Source organism: Oncorhynchus gorbuscha, linkage group LG25, assembly GCF_021184085.1.
Source record: "Oncorhynchus gorbuscha isolate QuinsamMale2020 ecotype Even-year linkage group LG25, OgorEven_v1.0, whole genome shotgun sequence".
Lineage (NCBI taxonomy): Eukaryota > Metazoa > Chordata > Actinopteri > Salmoniformes > Salmonidae > Oncorhynchus > Oncorhynchus gorbuscha.
In genome coordinates, this window is record NC_060197.1 from 7764209 (window position 1) to 7782808 (window position 18600).

The 18600-nt window shown below is 44.6% G+C and overlaps 1 protein-coding gene across 1 annotated transcript; it reads right to left on the reverse strand.

The window, feature by feature from the left end:
• Nucleotides 1-3689: 3689 nt before the first annotated feature.
• LOC124014412 lies at nt 3690-5892 on the reverse strand. The gene is made up of 5 exons (XM_046329338.1): nt 5537-5892; nt 5259-5297; nt 4733-4981; nt 4281-4535; nt 3690-4054 (listed from the first exon to the last, which is right to left on the reverse strand). Exons 1-5 carry the CDS (start codon nt 5592-5594, stop codon nt 3786-3788), a joined length of 870 nt encoding a protein of 289 aa, XP_046185294.1. The 5' UTR covers nt 5595-5892; the 3' UTR covers nt 3690-3785.
• Between the last annotated feature and the right edge of the window lie 12708 nt (nt 5893-18600).

Below are 18600 nucleotides of genomic sequence, written 5' to 3' on the forward strand. Positions count from 1 at the left end.
AACTAGCTAGAAAATGCTAATTGCTAAATGCTAATTTGCAACACTAGCTCATTGGCTAGACTGCTTCTCGGCTCAGGAACTCATGGGGGCTTCAGAAGCCAGCGGGTTAGATCAGGGGTATTCATCCTGGGTTGCTGCATCGGTGTCTGCGAAAATAGAAAAATATGTTATTATTCCAATGTTTTTATGAACATCGATAGAATAAACAAATTTGGATTTACATACCTACAGTAGAAAAGAGGAGAATATCTTATCTTATCTAATTATTTTAATTTTACTTTATTTCTGAACAAATTACACTTAATTGGAGCTAATTAAACTCACTGGAGTATAGTGTATATTTACAAAAATATATATTTATGGAGGATTGGAAAGGATGCAGACAATTACATTGATGGAAGCTTTCATATTTTACTAAACAATTTTTTGTTCTGTAATTTGTCTTTCAGCAGAAAGACCAGAGTGAACACTTTGTGAGAGATTTCTGGCGTGATGAAGGACAGCACTGTGACAGGGGTAGACCAATGAATTATATATACAGTAAATTCCATTAATTCCTGTGGAGGACTGCTCCTACTGGGGAGTGCCAATATGGCCGACCGATGTCTTCATAGCCTCTCAATGGTCAATACATAGCATCAGCAATCCAGGGTTTATAGAAATCATTGGGGTCAACATCCCACAGCTGGTTGGACCGGAGGATGGTACAGCGAGGTGCAGTGCTGGTGGAAAGCAGTGGTGTAAAGTACTTAAGTAAAAATACTTCAAAGTACTACTTAAGTAGTTTTGGGGGGTATCTGTACTTTACTTTACTATTCATATTTTGACAACTTTTACTTTTACTTTACTACATTCCTAATGAAAATTATGCTCTTTTAACTCCATACATTTTCCCTGACACCCAAAAGCCCTCGTTACATTTTCGATGTTTAGCAAGACAGAAAATGGTCAAATTCGCACCCTTATCAAGAGAACATCCCTGGTCATCCCTACTGCCTCTGATCTGGCGGACTCACTAAACACAAATGCTTTGTTTTTAAATTATGTCTGAGTGTTGGAGTGTGACCCTGGCTATCCAATAAAAAAAATGAAAATTGTGCCGTTTGGTTTGCTTAATATAAGGATTTTTTTATTATTCGTACTTTTACTTTTGATGTTTAAGTAGATTTTATCAACTACATTTACTTTTGATACTGAAGTATATTTAAACCTTTAGTCAAGTAGTATTTTACTGGGTGACTTTCACTTTTACTTGAGTCATTTTCTATTAAGGTTGTAAAGGTTTTCCTCCTCTTCCTCTGAAGAGGAGAGGCGAGAAGGATCGGAGGACCAATATGCGGCGTGGTAAGTGTCCATGGTTCTTTTAATAAGAAATCCTCAACATGAACACAACTGATACAAAAACAATAAACGTGAAACGAACAAAAACCAAAGCAGTACCGTGTGGTGAAAAACACAGACATGGAAACAAACACCCACAAACACACAGTGAAACCCAGGCTACCTAAGTATGATTCTCAATCAGAGACAACTAATGAGACCTGCCTCTGATTGAGAACCATACTAGGCCGAAACATAGAAATCCCAAAATCATAGAAAAACAAACATAGACTGCCCACCCCAACTCACGCCCTGACCATACAAAAATGACAAAACAAAGGAAATAAAGGTCAGAACGTGACAAAGGTATCTTTACTTTTACTCAAGTATGAGAATTGAGTACTTTTCCACCACTTTTTCCACACTTTTTCCACCACATGATTGGCAACAACTGACTCCATACTTCAGGCCGATGCCACAGACCAAGCAGGACCAGTCATTCTCATTGTCATTGCATTGTATGAGCTTATTCATATCAAATTAACTTCACTTCTTCAATGTTTTGTTGTGTTACAAAGTGGAATTAAAATTGATTTAACTGTACTTTTTTGTCAACGATCTACACAAAATACTCTATAATGTCAAAGTTGGAAAAAAATGGTAAAATATGCAAAAAATATGAAAATAAAACACTTATATTTTGATTAGATAAGTATTCAATACAATAGAATCACCTTTGGCAGCGATTACAGCTGTGAGTCTTTCTGGGTAAATCTCTAAGAGCTTTCCACACCTGGACTGTGCAACAAAATTCTTCAAGCTCTGTCAAATTGGTTGTTGATCATTGCTAGACAACCCTTTTTAGGTCTTGCCATAGATTTTCAAGCAGATTTAACTCAGGAATATTCCATGTCTTCTTGGTAAGCAACTCTTGTTTAGATTTGTTTTAGGTTATTGTCGTGCTGAAAGGTGAATTCATCTCCCAGTGTCTGGTGGAAAGCAGACTGAACCAGGTTTTCCTCTAGGATTTTGCCTGTGATTAGCTCCATTCCATGACTTTATTTAGCTGCAAAAACTCCACAGTCCTTGACGATTACATGCATACCCATAACATGATGCAGCCACCACTATGTTTGAAAATATGGAGAGTGGTACTCAGTAATGTGCTGTATTGGATTTGACCTGACGAAGATCCGTTTCGGATCGAAACATTGTCAATAAAGCTGTGAATTGGGAGATTCAAAAGTGTGTGGGCCGTATTATTCATTACTTGTATTCGATTTGCCCCAACATAAGACGTTGTATTCAGGACAAAAAAGTGAATTGCAGTATTACTGTAGTATTCCAGTATTCCTGTTTCAAACAGGATGCATGTTTTGGAATATTTTTTATTTTGTACAGGCATCCTTCTTTTCACTCTTTCAATTAGGTTAGTTTTGTTAATTACAATATTGTTGATCTATCCTCAGTTTTTTCCTATCACAGACATTCAACTCTGTAACTGTTTTAACGTCACCATTGGCCTCATGGGGAAATCCCTGAGTTAGAAAGGTCACATGTATCTTTGTAGTGACTGTGTGTATTGATACACCATCCAAAGTGTAATTAATAACTTCACCATGCTCAAAGGGGATATTCAATGCCTGCTTTTTTATTAATTTATACCCATCTACCAATAGGTGCCCTTCTTTGCAAGGCGTTGGAAAACCTTTGTGGTGTTTGTGGTTGAATCTTTGTTTGAAATGCTCTCCTGAGGGACCTTACAGATAATTGTATTTGTGAGGTAGTCATTCTAAAAGTCATGTTGTGACTTGTTACGCACATGTTTACTCCTGAACTTATTTAGGAGCCATAACAAAGGGTTTGAATACTTATTGACTCAAGACTTCTAATATGTTAATTTTTAAATAATTAGTTAAAAAAAAATACAACTAACCATAATTCCACATTGACATTATTGGGTAGTGTGTAGGCCAGTGACAAAACAATGTAAATGTATCAAATTTAAAATTCTGACTAAAACAACAAAATGTGGAAAAAGTCAAGGGGTGTGAATACTTTCTGAAGGCACTGTAGCGGGTATGCAAGGTTATAATGTCTTGTCTATTTTCAGTCTGTTTTCCTGTTTTACAGCTTTAATGCTTTGGAGCCTGGTGTTGTTGTCAGCAAGGAGTGTTCGTACTCAATCGAGACCCGGTTTCAGCTGCTGTCCAATGCTGACGCTTCCTCCCAGAGATGGTCTGCTTGTACAAACACAACCTGGACACAGCTTGACAAGCATACTGTTTTGAGAGGATCATTTTTTTTTGTCATTGTCTGTCACACGCACAAAAAAAAACATTCCAAAAGGAACACAAAAAAACATGATATTAGGTCAAATAATGTTTATGACAGCATCATAAAGACCATATACATCAGTTCAAGATTTAGTCTCCTAAAATGAAGGTAGTGGCTAAAATGTATGATCATGAGATTTCTGTTGTATCTTCCACCCGTACGGTCTTGGTGACCACCTCAAAATGAGTTGAGATCGTATTCTGAGCGTGGCACATAATCTTCTCTGACTTCACATGTTGCTCGACCGTCATCTCCATCTCACTGCCGTGGACAGTGTGACCATCAATGGTCCAGCGGTAGTCACAAGCGGGAGTGCATTTGGCAATGCACTGAAACATGGACTTGAAGCCGACTGCAACAGATTCTGGGCCTATGATGTGGACCTCTGATGGACCAGCTGGTAGGAGACAAAAATTAAAGGAAGAAGCTGGTTCAAATATCACTTCCACCAAAGCCCCAACATCACTCTTGAATCATCAAATATACACTGTTTACTTTGTAAGGGAACGTGTGTATATTGATAGATGAAGCTATTGATGTGGAGATGGCCAATTGCATTACACTAACAAACAAGAGGGAAACTACAATTGTTAGAGGAAGCTCTAAATCTCCCAACAACCTACATGTCACAGGTATTTTCCTGGTTGCCATGGCATAGAGCCCAGACACACTGTTGATGGCCTTGCAGTTCAGGGTAACAGAGGTGGCTAACTCTTCAGGAGTTACGGTAATCTCACTCCCCTGCCCCCCGAGCCATCGGCCCTTTATCCCCCAGGTGTAGTTGCAGGAGGGACGGCAGTCTGCATTACACTGGAAGCTTTGAGGGGCCCCTGGGGTCATCAGGGCAGGGCCTGTGATCGATACGTTGGTTGGTCCAGCTAAAAGGAGGAACACATACACATTTAGATAATAGTCTAGATCCTACAACCAATGTGAATAACGTGAGCAAAATAATTTAATCTAGTATTAATCATGTAATCCAGACATTTTGTCAGTAAATTACAACACATTAAATTATCGATCCATTCCTAATATCAGGTGAAGTGGCATAAAAACCAACAAACCACCCACCCACCTAAAACCTGGAGTATCTTTGATACTGTCGAGGACCTCCCAGAGTCATCATTCCTTGCAGTGCATGTAAGGTTTAGGGACTCCTCCCATTGGCGAGCTGTGAACAACAGCTTGTTGCCCTGCCAAATCTGTCCGTAGATACTCATTCTGTAGCTGCAGGAGGGAGAGCACTGGGCGGCACAGTCAAAACTGCGTGGCACGCCCACTTTAACAAAATCAGGTCCCACTATGGTTAGTTCCAAGGGACCATCTGAAAATTACAGTGCACAATCAGGTAATGTAGGCCTCCCGGTTTTTAGAATGAAGGATTTTTTTAAAATAGGGAGTAAATGTATTCTTGTAACAGTTATAAATTACTTAAACGATAATCCAACAAAAGGCCTTCACTTCTGTAGCTAGCTGATAGGTGATAGTACTACCCTACTACCACAGTCATTATTCAAAGTACCCAACATTCCCATCAATGCAGCGATGTGTTCCATCCTGTAATAATTTGTCTTGGCTATTATGTGATGTGGTTCACTTACTGATACTGCCACTCCCTCCATCAGTGGTCAAAGCTGATCCTGGAAGTTCATAAAAACAGCCACAGTCTATCATCAACACATTATAAAGTTTTTCACTATTTTCACCCAAACAAAAGCTGGACCTCTGTAGACATTGAAGGTATATATAGTTACAAAGCTAAACAGGAAGTGTCCAGACCTACTGACTAATATCAAACCGACTTTTGCATCCTCAAAAAGAAATATTCACAAAACATTATCATAAAACAATGTTGTTATATATTTTTAAATCATATTACCTGCTAGGTACACTAGCAGCAGCAGCAGCAGATTGAGCAGGGTGTGTGTATCCTTCATTGTCTCGCAGCGATGGAGTGAATGGAATGGACACCAGGAAATATGGGACTGTTACACAGTCAAGTAGTAGAGTGAGAAGGTAAACAAACACGTCTTATCAGAGAGAACAGACTGGGAGCAAACCTGCCCTGCCTTGAGCCTGTCCACTTCAACACGCCATTTAAAATACATTATTTCTGTAGTGACCATTAAATAGGGCGCAACAGAACTGGCAGCTTTTACTGTGAACTAACATGTAGAGGGCAATGTACCGATTTATAAAATAAGTGGTCTCCAACTCTCCTTCCCTGGTCCTTGGGAGCTGAAGTCAATTCATTCACTATTTGTAATAGACAGAACCAATTGGAGGAAAGATTAGAGACCATATGTGTAGTACATGAGTGTGACTAATATAGGAGTGTCATGAACTTGGTTTCTGGGCGTGGCTTTTACCAGAATCTGTAAGTGAAAGTCAAATAGAGTGCAATGATGTCATACCTTTTGTTATTTTAATGTAATTACATTTGACCCCAAAAAGTTGAGTGTGAAACAGTATTTTACTTTAGCTTTAGGAAGCAGACTGAACCACTAGGATTTTCCTCTTGGATTTTGCCTGTGCTTGGGTCAATTCTGTTCCTTTTTCATCCGTAACGATTACAAGCATACCTATAACATGATGCAGCCACCAGTGGTACTCTGTAATTGTATTGGATTTGCCCCAACCATAACACTTTGTATTCAGGACCAAAAGTTCATTGCTATGCCACATTTATTGCAGTTTTGGAATATTTGTATTGTCTACAGGCTTCCTTCTTTTCACTCTATCAATTAGGTTAGTTTTGTGGAGTGACTATAATGTTGTTTATCCATCCTTAGTTTTCTCCTATCACAGCCACTAAACTCTATAACTGTTTTAAAGTCACCATTGGGCTCATGGTGAAATCCCTGAGCGCTTTCCTTCCTCTCCAGCAACTAGGTTAGGAAGGATGCCTGTATCTTTGTAGTGACTGGGTGTATTGATACACCATCCAAAATATAATCAAGGGTATATTCAAGGGTATATTCAAATCTACTAAGGGATGTGAATACTTATGTTAATGAGATATTTCTTTTTTTCCTTTTTTTATAGATTTTTGTTATTTTTTAAACATAATTCCACTATGGGATATTGTGTGTAGTTTGGTGAGAAAAAATATATATGAATACATTTTGAAGTCTGTAACACAGTCTGTAACACAACAAAATGTGGAATAATGAGACCGTTGGTGTTATGGATTCCCCCAGTACTGCTGCTCATTCTGTTCACCAACTCCGGAGGTCTACGTCACTGGCCTTCTAGGTGTCACTGAACTGGATCATCACCACCAACCCCGGACTGTCTTGTCTCGTTACGCACACCTGGTTCTCATTCCCCCTGGTTAGTATGTGCATATACAGTGCCTTGCGAAAGTATTCGGCCCCCTTGAACTTTGCGACTTTTGCCACATTTCAGGCTTCAAACATAAAGATATAAAACTGTACTTGTTTGTGAAGAATCAACAACAAGTGGGACACAATCATGAAGTGGAACGACATTTATTGGATATTTCAAACTTTTTTAACAAATCAAAAACTGAAAAATTGGGCGTGCAAAATTTGCCCTCCGCCTTTGTCGAACCGGACCATGGATCATCGCCGGAGGCTCTGTTCTGCAGATCATCGCCGGAGGCCCCGGACTGGGGACCGTCGCTGGAGACCCCGGGCTGGGGACCGTCGCTGGAGGCTCCGGGACTGGGGATCGTTGCTGGAGGCTCCGGACTGTGGCCTGTCGCTGGAGGCTCCGGACTGTGGCCTGTCGCTGGAGGCATCGGGCTGTGGCCTGTCGCTGGAGGCATCGGACTGTGGCCCGTCGCTGGAGGTTCTGGACTGTGGCCCGTCGTTGGAAGTTCCGGACTGTGGCCCGTCATTGGAGGTTCCGGACTGTGGCCCGTCGCTGGAGGCATCGGACTGTGGCCGTCGCTGGAGGTTCTGGACTGTGGCCCGTCGTTGGAGGTTCCGGACTGTGGCCCCGTCGTTGGAGGTTCCGGACTGTGAAACGTCGCCGGAAGCTCTGAACTGGGTACTGTCGCCGGAAGCTCTGGACTGGGTACTGTCGCCGGAAGCTTTGGACTGCAGAGGCGCACTGGATACCTGGTGTGTGGTGCTGGCACTGGTGGTACCGGGCTGGAGACACACACCTCAGGGCGAGTGCGGGGAGGAGGAACAGGACGTACTGGACTGTGGAGGCGCACTGGAGGCTTGGTGCGTGGTGCTGGCACTGGTGGTACCGGGCTGGGGACACGCACCTCAGGGCGAGTGCAGGGAGCAGGCACAGGACGTACTGGACTGTGGAGGCGCACTGGAGATCTGGAGCGTAGAGCTGGCACAATGCATCGTGGGTGGATGCTCACTTGAGCCCGGTAAGTGCGGGGCGCTAGCACAGGACGCACTGGGCTGTGCAGACGCACCGGAGACACAGTACGCAGATCCGGCGTAGCATATCCTGGTCCAAGGAGGTGTACTGGAGACCAGGAGCGCTGAGCCGGCACCATCCGTCCTGGCTGGATGCCCATTCTAGCCCGGCAAATGCGACGAGCTGGAATAGAGCACACCGGGCTATGAATGCGAACTGGAGACACCGTGCGCATCGCTGCATAACACGGTGCCTGACCAGTCACAAGCACGAGGAGTTGGCTCAGGTCTCCAACCTGACTCAGCCAATCTTCTTGTGTGACCCCCCTAAAACATTTCTTGGGGCTGCCTCTCATGCTTGCCTCGTTTGCGATACTCCCCCGCCTGCATCCAGGGTCTTGCTCCATCCAGAATCTCTTCCCATGTCCATTCCTCCTGAACACGCTGCTTGGTCCTTTTGTAGTGGGTTCTTCTGTCACGTTCGTCATACGAATGAGACCAAGGCGAAGCGTGGTAAGCATACATACTTCTCTATTATCAGAACGAACACTGAACATACGAACAAAATAACAAAACGAACCGTGAAGCTAATATGAGTAATGCAGACAGGAAACTAAACATAGAATAAGAACCCACAAACACAATAGGGAAATGGCTACCTAAATATGATCCCCAATCAGAGACAACGATAATCAGCTGCCTCTGATTGGGAACCATATCAGGCCACCATAGACATACAAATACCTAGACCTACTAAACCCCTAGACATACAAAAATCCTAGACAATACAAAACTAGCATACCCACCCTCGTCACACCCTGACCTAACCAAAATATAAAGAAAACAGAGATATTAAAGGTCAGAGCGTGACACCTACAGTATGTCCACTGGTCTTGTGAGTACATGTGCTCTGTTTTATTCAGTTTTTGGTGCTACGTATATTTTTGTGCACTTGTTATTTTTTTAACCTTTATTTAACTAGGCAAGTCAGTTAAGAACAAATTCTTATTTACAATGATGGCCTACCCCGGCCAAACCCAGACGACGCTGGGCCAATTGTGTGCCACCCTATGGGACTCCCAATCACATCATTGGATGTGATGCAGCCTGGATTTCAAGCAGGGACGGCTGTGACACCTCTTACACTGAGATGCAGTGCCTTAGACCACTACGCCACTCAGGTTTCATCCCGTTAATTATATTAGAGGTTTACACCTCTCTCCTGATTTGGGTCAAGAATTTAAAAACCCTATTACATATTCCTGCGCCTGTCTCCCATCCTTATGCAACGTGACACTTGGCACCGGTGGCTTTGTAGATGAATGCCTCCACCCAGTAGTGTACTTCAGTTGACCCAGGGTGTAACATGGAAGTCAAAGGTACAAATCCTAAGAACACCATAGCAGTAAAAACTCCATCTGAAAAGGGACATTAAATGTATCCATATTAATGTTGGTTAATTGACTATTTCATCCCTTCATTCAAAATCTATTTTGGCAGTTAAGTACTGGAGAGTGGCAAAATCTGTCTTTGCAGTAACATGAGGGCACTGATCTTGTTGGTAATTGATCAGGATTGTCACACATTTGTAACTGAGGATAATAGTGAAAATGAGTAAAGAAGGTAATGTTTCTTAGGCCTCATCTGACTTATTACAATGTAAATTGTTCCTCAGCCTTGCTCAAATTGAAATTTGTGTTCCTAAGAAATTCACTAATGCCTGAATCTGAATGTGATTATTTTAAATACTGAAAAAGAAGAAGACCACCACCTGTCCTCGTGGTGGTTACAAAACAATATCACATGGTATAAGTCAGCAAACATCACTATGAAAGATATGGCCGATACTGATTAAGCATCTATTCAGCACAACAGTTACAATTGGGGCAAAATAATGTTTTCCATAACACATGAAAAACACATATTTCCTACCAGTCACCCCTTTTACCTTAACAACTACATAGATTGGGAAGGACATAAACGGTGCATCAAAGTCATTATCCCACCATGCAACTCTATATCCTGCTGAGAAAGACCAATTTGTTTGCACCAGAGCTCTGTTCCAAAATTCACACCATCACACTACTTAAAATGCACGTCAAATGAATGTGTTCCTTCTAAGTGGTTTGCTAGTATGGACATTGGAACATAACCATTGGGAATGTTCTCCATACACTACAGTAAATGGATCGAGATGACTGCTCTTACCTGTCATAAGGATGAGAAGCAGAGTGATGTGAAGCCTGATGAAGGGATTCTCTATGTTTGGCCCTCTGCAAGGAATGTTGTCTCCTCAGACAAGTGATGGTATTTTCTACCCTTACACTAGGTAATAATCACATATGTGATTAAATATACTTACCCAATCATCTGAGAGGTCAGATATCTCTGGTAAAAGGCAAGAAGGCATTGCTACATACCTGTGGCAACATTTTGAAGAATGCGAAGTAGCATCTGTTGCATAATAAACATTGCATGAGCCATCTTATCAAGCAAGTAATTTACCGCACAAAGTGGCACACTTTTTTTTTTGATTCCGTCTATGCAAACCTTCTGAAGCCATTCTACATGACTATAATAAACATGATATGTACAATGATAAAATAATATACCCAGTGCACATACAGTATCTTTATTGTCAATTGAAAATATGAACTATTTTGTCACCTCAAAAACAATAGAACAATATTTCAGAGTGCATTCTATATGATCTGCATATTCAAATAGCACTTAATGTAAGATAATACAGTTGAAGTCGGAAGTTTACATACACTTAGGTTGGAGTCATTAAAACTCGTTTTTCAACCACTCCACATATTTCTTGTTAGCAAACTATAGTTCTTGGCAAGTCGGTTAGGTCATCTACTTTATGCATGACACAAGTAATTTTTCCAACAATTGTTTACAGAAAGATTATTTCACTGTATCACAATTCCAGTCTATCAGAAGGTCACATACACTAAGTTGTCTGTGCCTTTAAACAGCTTGGAAATTTCCAGAAAATGATGTCATGGCTTTAAAAGCTTCTGTTAGGCTAATTGACATAATTGACATAATTTGAGTCGATTGGAGGTGTACCTTTGGATGTATTTCAAGGTTTACCTTCAAACTCAGTGCCTCTTTGCTTGACATCATGGGAAAATCAAAAGAAATCAGCTAAGACCTCAGAAAACAATTGTAGACCTCCACAAGTCTGGTTCATCCTTGGGAGCAATTTCCAAACGCCTGAAGATACCACATTGACATCACAAGCATTTCGCTACACTCGCATTTAACATCTGCTAACCATGTGTATGTGACAAATACAATTTGATTTGATTTGATCTGTACAAACAATAGTACGCAAGTATAAACACCATGGGACCACGCAGCTGTCATACCACTCAGGAGGAGACGCATTCTGACTCCTAGAGATGAACGTACTTTGGTGCGAAAAGTGCAAATCAATAGCAGAACAACAGCAAAGGACCCTGTGAAGATGCTGGAGGAAACAGGTATAAAAGTATCTATATCCACAGTAAAACGAGTTCTATATCGACATAACCTAAAAGGCTGCTCAGCAAGGAAGAAGCCACTGCTCCAAAACCACTACAAAAAAGCCAGACTACGGTTTGCAACTGCACATGGGGACAAAGATCATACTTTTTTGAGAAATGTCCTCTGGTCTGATGAAACAAAAATATAACTGTTTGGCCATATTGACCATAATTATATTTGGAGGTAAAAGGAGGCTTGCAAGCCGAAGAACACCTTCCCAACCGTGAAGTATGGGGGAGGCAGCATCATGTTGTGAGAGTGCTTTCCCACAGGAGGGACTGGTGCACTTCACAAATAGATGGCATCACGAGGGAGGAAAGTTCAGTGGATATATTGAAGCAACATCTCAAGGCATCAGTCAGGAAGTTAAAGCTTGGTCGCAAATGGTTCTTCCAAATGGACAATGACCCCAAGCATACTTCCAAAGTTGTGGCAAAATGGCTACAGGGCAACAAAGTCAAGGTATTGGAGTTGCCACAAAGCCCTGACCTCAATCCTATAGAAAATGTGTGGGCAGCACTGAAAACCTGTGCGCGAGCAAGGAGGCCTACAAACCTGACTCAGTTACACCAGCTCTGTCAGGAGGAATGGGCCAAAATTCACCCAACTTATTGTGGGAAGCTTGTGGAAGGCTACCCAAAACGTTTGACCCAAGTTAAACAATTTAAAGGCAAGGCTACCAAATACTAATTAAGTGTATGTAAACTTCTGACCCACTGGGAATGTGATGAAAAAAAGAACATCTGAAATAAATCATTATCTCTACTATTATTCTGACATTTCACATTCTTCAAATAAAGTGGTGATCCTAACTGACCTAAAACTGTCATGTTGGTCATTTATTGTCATGTCTTGTCCCTGTGCTCCCCATGCTATTCGTTTCCCTCTGCTGGTCTTGTTTGGTTCTTTCCCTCCTTCTATCCCTCTCTCTCCCCCTCCCTCTCTCACTCTCTCGCTCTCTCTTCTCTCTGTCGTTCCGTTCCTGCTCCCAGCTGTTCCTATTCCCCTAATCATCATTTAGTCTTCCCACACCTGTTCCCGATCCTTTCCCCTGATTAGAGTCCCTATTTATTCCTTTGTGATCCGTTCCTGTCCCGTCGGTTCCTTGTATTGTATTCACCATGCCGTGATTGCGTTTCGCCCTGTCCTGTCGTGTTTTTGCCGTGATTGTGTATCACCCTGTCCTGTCGTGTTTTGTGCCTTTATCAGATGCTGCGTGTGAGCAGGTGTCTCAGTCGACTACGGCCTGCGCCTACCCGAAGCGACCTGCAGTCTGTGGCCGCTTCTCCAGTTGTTTCCCCTCTACAAGTCTAGAGGATTTCTGTTATTCAGTTTTGGACTTTAATAAACTCTGTTTCTGTTAAGTCGCTTTTGGGTCCTCTTTCACCTGCATGACAGAAGGAACCGACCTAGGAATGGACCCAGCGACTTCAGACGCTCGTTACACTGCCGTCGAGATCCAAGGAGCCATGCTCGGCAGACACGAGCAGGAATTGTCTGCTGCTCGCCATGCCGTAGAGAACCTGGCCGCTCAGGTTTCCGACCTCTCTGGACAGTTCCAGAGTCTACGTCTCGTGCCACCTGTTACTCCCTGGCCTGCCGAGCCTCCAGAACCCAGGGTTAATAACCCACCTTGCTACTCCGGGCAGCCCACTGAGTGCCGCTCCTTTCTCACGCAGTGTGAGATTGTGTTCTCTCTCCAACCCCACACATACTCTAGAGAGAGAGCTCGGGTTGCTTACGTCATTTCACTCCTTACTGGCCGGGCTCGAGAATGGGGCACAGCTATCTGGGAGGCAAGGGCTGATTGCTCTAACAAGTTCCAGAACTTTAAAGAGGAGATGATTCGGGTTTTTGACCGTTCAGTTTTTGGTGGGGAGGCTTCTAGGGCCCTGGCTTCCTTATGCCAAGGTGAACGGTCCATAACGGATTATTCCATTGAGTTTCGCACTCTTGCTGCCTCTAGTGAGTGGAACGAGCCGGCGCTGCTCGCTCGTTTTCTGGAGGGACTCCACGCAGTGGTTAAGGATGAGATTCTCTCCCGGGAGGTTCCATCAGATGTGGATTCTTTGATTGCTCTCGCCATCCGCATAGAACGACGGGTAGATCTTCGTCACCGGGCTCGTGGAAGAGAGCTCGCATCAACGGTGTTTCCCTGCTCCGCATCGCAACCATCTCCCTCCTCTGGCTTTGAGACTGAGCCCATGCAGCTGGGAGGGATTCGCATCTCGAATAAGGAGAGGGAACGGAGGATCACCAACCGCCTGTGCCTCTATTGCGGAGTTGCTGGACATTTTGTTAATTCATGTCCAGTAAGAGGCCAGAGTCCATCAGTAAGCGGAGGGCTACTGGTGAGCGCTACTACTCAGGTCCCTTCATCTAGATCTTGTACTACTATGTCGGTCCATCTACGCTGGACCGGTTCGGGTGCTACATGCAGTGCTTTGATTGACTCTGGGGCTGAGGGTTGTTTCATGGACGAAGCATGGGTTCGGAAACATAACATTCCTTTCAGACCGTTAGACAGGCCTACGCCCATGTTTGCCTTAGATGGTAGTCATCTTCCCAGTATCAAATTTGAGACACTACCTTTAACTCTCACAGTATCTGGTAACCACAGTGAGACTATTTCTTTTTGATTTTCCGTTCACCGTTTACACCTGTTGTTTTGGGTCATCCCTGGCTAGTATGTCATAATCCTTCTATTAATTGGTCTAGTAATTCTATCCTATCCTGGAACGTTTCTTGTCATGTGAAGTGTTTAATGTCTGCCATCCCTCCCGTTTCTTCTGTCCCTACTTCTCAGGAGGAACCTGGCGATTTGACAGGAGTGCCGGAGGAATATCATGATCTGCGCACGGTCTTCAGTCGGTCCCGAGCCAACTCCCTTCCTCCTCACCGGTCGTATGATTGTAGTATTGATCTCCTTCCGGGGACCACTCCTCCTCGAGGTAGACTATACTCTCTGTCGGCTCCCGAACGTAAGGCTCTCGAGGATTATTTGTCTGTGTCTCTTGACGCCGGTACCATAGTGCCTTCTTCTTCTCCGGCCGGGGCGGGGTTCTTTTTGTTAAAAAGAAGGACGGTACTCTGCGCCCCTGCGTGATTATCGAGGGCTGAATGACATAACGGTTAAGAATCGTTATCCGCTTCCCCTTATGTCATCAGCCTTCGAGATTCTGCAGGGAGCCAGGTGCTTTACTAAGTTGGACCTTCGTAACGCTTACCATCTCGTGCGCATCAGAGAGGGGGACGAGTGGAAAACGGCGTTTAACACTCCGTTAGGGCATTTTGAGTACCGGGTTCTGCCGTTCGGTCTCGCCAATGCGCCAGCTGTTTTTCAGGCATTAGTTAATGATGTTCTGAGAGACATGCTGAACATTTTTTTTTTGTCTATCTTGACGATATCCTGATTTTTTCTCCGTCACTCGAGATTCATGTTCAGCACGTTCGACGTGTTCTACAGCGCCTTTTAGAGAATTGTCTCTACGTAAAGGCTGAGAAGTGCTCTTTTCATGTCTCCTCCGTTACTTTTCTCGGTTCCGTTATTTCCGCTGAAGGCATTCAGATGGATTCCGCTAAGGTCCAAGCTGTCAGTGATTGGCCCGTTCCAAGGTCACGTGTCGAGTTGCAGCGCTTTTTAGGTTTCGCTAATTTCTATCGGCGTTTCATTCGTAATTTCGGTCAAGTTGCTGCCCCTCTCACAGCTCTTACTTCTGTTAAGACGTGTTTTAAGTGGTCCGGTTCCGCCCAGGGAGCTTTTGATCTTCTAAAAGAACGTTTTACGTCCGCTCCTATCCTCGTTACTCCTGACGTCACTAGACAATTCATTGTCGAGGTTGACGCTTCAGAGGTAGGCGTGGGAGCCATCCTTTCCCAGCGCTTCCAGTCTGACGATAAGGTTCATCCTTGCGCTTATTTTTCTCATCGCCTGTCGCCATCTGAGCGCAACTATGATGTGGGTAACCGTGAACTGCTCGCCATCCGCTTAGCCCTAGGCGAATGGCGACAGTGGTTGGAGGGGGCGACCGTTCCTTTTGTCGTTTGGACAGACCATAAGAACCTTGAGTACATCCGTTCTGCCAAACGACTTAATGCCCGTCAAGCTCGTTGGGCGTTGTTTTTCGCTCGTTTCGAGTTTGTGATTTCTTACCGTCCGGGTAGCAAGAACACCAAGCCTGATGCCTTATCCCGTCTGTTTAGTTCTTCTGTGGCTTCTACTGATCCCGAGGGGATTCTTCCTTATGGGCGTGTTGTCGGGTTAACAGTCTGGGGAATTGAAAGACAGGTTAAGCAAGCACTCACGCACACTGCGTCGCCGCGCGCTTGTCCTAGTAACCTCCTTTTCGTTCCTGTTTCCACTCGTCTGGTTGTTGTTCAGTGGGCTCACTCTGCCAAGTTAGCTGGTCATCCCGGTGTTCGAGGCACTCTTGCGTCTATTCGCCAGCGCTTTTGGTGGCCGACTCAGGAGCGTGACACGCGCCGTTTCGTGGCTGCTTGTTCGGACTGCGCGCAAACTAAGTCGGGTAACTCTCCTCCTGCCGGTCGTCTCAGACCGCTCCCCATTCCTTCTCGACCATGGTCTCACATTGCCTTAGACTTCATTACCGGTCTGCCTTTGTCTGCGGGGAAGACTGTGATTCTGACGGTTGTCGATAGGTTCTCTAAGGCGGCACATTTCATTCCCCTCGCTAAACTTCCTTCCGCTAAGGAGACGGCACAAATCATTATTGAGAATGTATTCAGAATTCATGGCCTCCCGTTAGACGCCGTTTCAGACAGAGGCCCGCAATTCACGTCACAGTTTTGGAGGGAGTTCTGTCGTTTGATTGGTGCGTCCGTCTGTCTCTCTTCCGGGTTTCATCCCCAGTCTAACGGTCAAGCAGAGAGGGCCAATCAGACGATTGGTCGCATACTACGCAGCCTTTCTTTCAGAAACCCTGCGTCTTGGGCAGAACAGCTCCCCTGGGCAGAATACGCTCACAATTCACTTCCTTCGTCTGCTACCGGGTTATCTCCGTTTCAGAGTAGTCTGGGTTACCAGCCTCCTCTGTTCTCATCCCAGCTTGCCGAGTCCAGCGTTCCCTCCGCTCAAGCGTTTGTCCAACGTTGTGAGCGCACCTGGAGGAGGGTGAGGTCTGCACTTTGCCGTTACAGGGCACAGACGGTGAGAGCCGCCAATAAACGCAGGATTAAGAGTCCAAGGTATTGTTGCGGCCAGAGAGTGTGGCTTTCCACTCGCAACCTTCCTCTTACGACAGCTTCTCGTAAGTTGACTCCATGTTCATTGGTCCGTTCCGTGTCTCCCAGGTCGTCAATCCTGTCGCTGTGCGACTGCTTCTTCCGCGACATCTTCGTCGCGTCCATCCTGTCTTCCATGTCTCCTGTGTTAAGCCCTTTCTTCGCACCCCGTTCGTCTTCCCTCCCCCCTCCCGTCCTTGTCGAGAGCGCACCTATTTACAGGGTACATAAGATTATGGACATGCGTTCTCGGGACGGGGTCACCAATACCTAGTGGATTGGGAGGGTTACGGTCCTGAGGAGAGGAGTTGGGTTCCGTCTCGGGGCCGTGCTGGACCGTTCGCTCATCGATGATTTCCTCCGTTGCCGCCAGGATTCCTCCTCGAGTGCGCCAGGAGGCGCTCGGTGAGTGGGGGGTACTGTCATGTTGGTCATTTATTGTCATGTCTTGTCCCTGTGCTCCCCATGCTATTCGTTTCCCTCTGCTGGTCTTGTTTGGTTCTTTCCCTCCTTCTATCCCTCTCTCTCCCCCTCCCTCTCTCACTCTCTCGCTCTCTCTTCTCTCTGTCGTTCCGTTCCTGCTCCCAGCTGTTCCTATTCCCCTAATCATCATTTAGTCTTCCCACACCTGTTCCCGATCCTTTCCCCTGATTAGAGTCCCTATTTATTCCTTTGTGATCCGTTCCTGTCCCGTCGGTTCCTTGTATTGTATTCACCATGCCGTGATTGCGTTTCGCCCTGTCCTGTCGTGTTTTTGCCGTGATTGTGTATCACCCTGTCCTGTCGTGTTTTGTGCCTTTATCAGATGCTGCGTGTGAGCAGGTGTCTCAGTCGACTACGGCCTGCGCCTACCCGAAGCGACCTGCAGTCTGTGGCCGCTTCTCCAGTTGTTTCCCCTCTACAAGTCTAGAGGATTTCTGTTATTCAGTTTTGGACTTTAATAAACTCTGTTTCTGTTAAGTCGCTTTTGGGTCCTCTTTCACCTGCATGACAAAAACAGGGAATTTTTACTAGGATTAAATGTTAGGAATTGTGAAAAACTGTGTTTAAATGTATTTGGCTAAGGTGTATGTAAACTTCCGACATCAACTGTATATCTAGTGGTCAATAAATTACATTCCTTAAGATAAACATTATTTGTTAAATATCACAGAGCTATATTGTTTGTGTCTTAACAAACCAATCATTCCAGTTTGGATTAAAACGGCTGTTTAACATACTCATCGGCTGGCTTTAGTATCATGCGGAGAATCGCTCAGATAGAAGCTGCTAGAATGTGCCCTTGAGCGATATTCCAGGGTGCGTTCCCAGAACATGCGCAGATCAGCTCGCAGGCATATTCACAGTCATTTTCAACCTCTCCTTGTCCCAATCTGTAATCCTTAAAATGACTACCATCATTCCTGTTCCCAAGAAATCTAAGGCTTCATGCCACAATGACTACCGCACTTTAGCACTCACATCTGTAATCATGAAGCGCTTTGAAACGTTGAATATGGCACACATCAACTCCATCATCCCACATACCCTAGACCCACTCTAATTTGCATACCGCCCCAATAGGGCCACAGACGACGCAATGTCAATTGAACTCCACACAGCCCTCACCCATCTAGATAAGAGGAATAGCTATATGAGAATGCTGTTCATTGACTACATCTCAGCGTTCAACACCATTGTCCCATCCAAACTCACTATGCTTAGGACCCTGGGACTGAACACCTCCCTCTGCTGCTGGATCCTCAACTTCGTGATGGGCTGACCCCAGTTGGTGAGGGTAGGCAATGTCACCGCTGCCATGCTGACCTTCAACACAGGG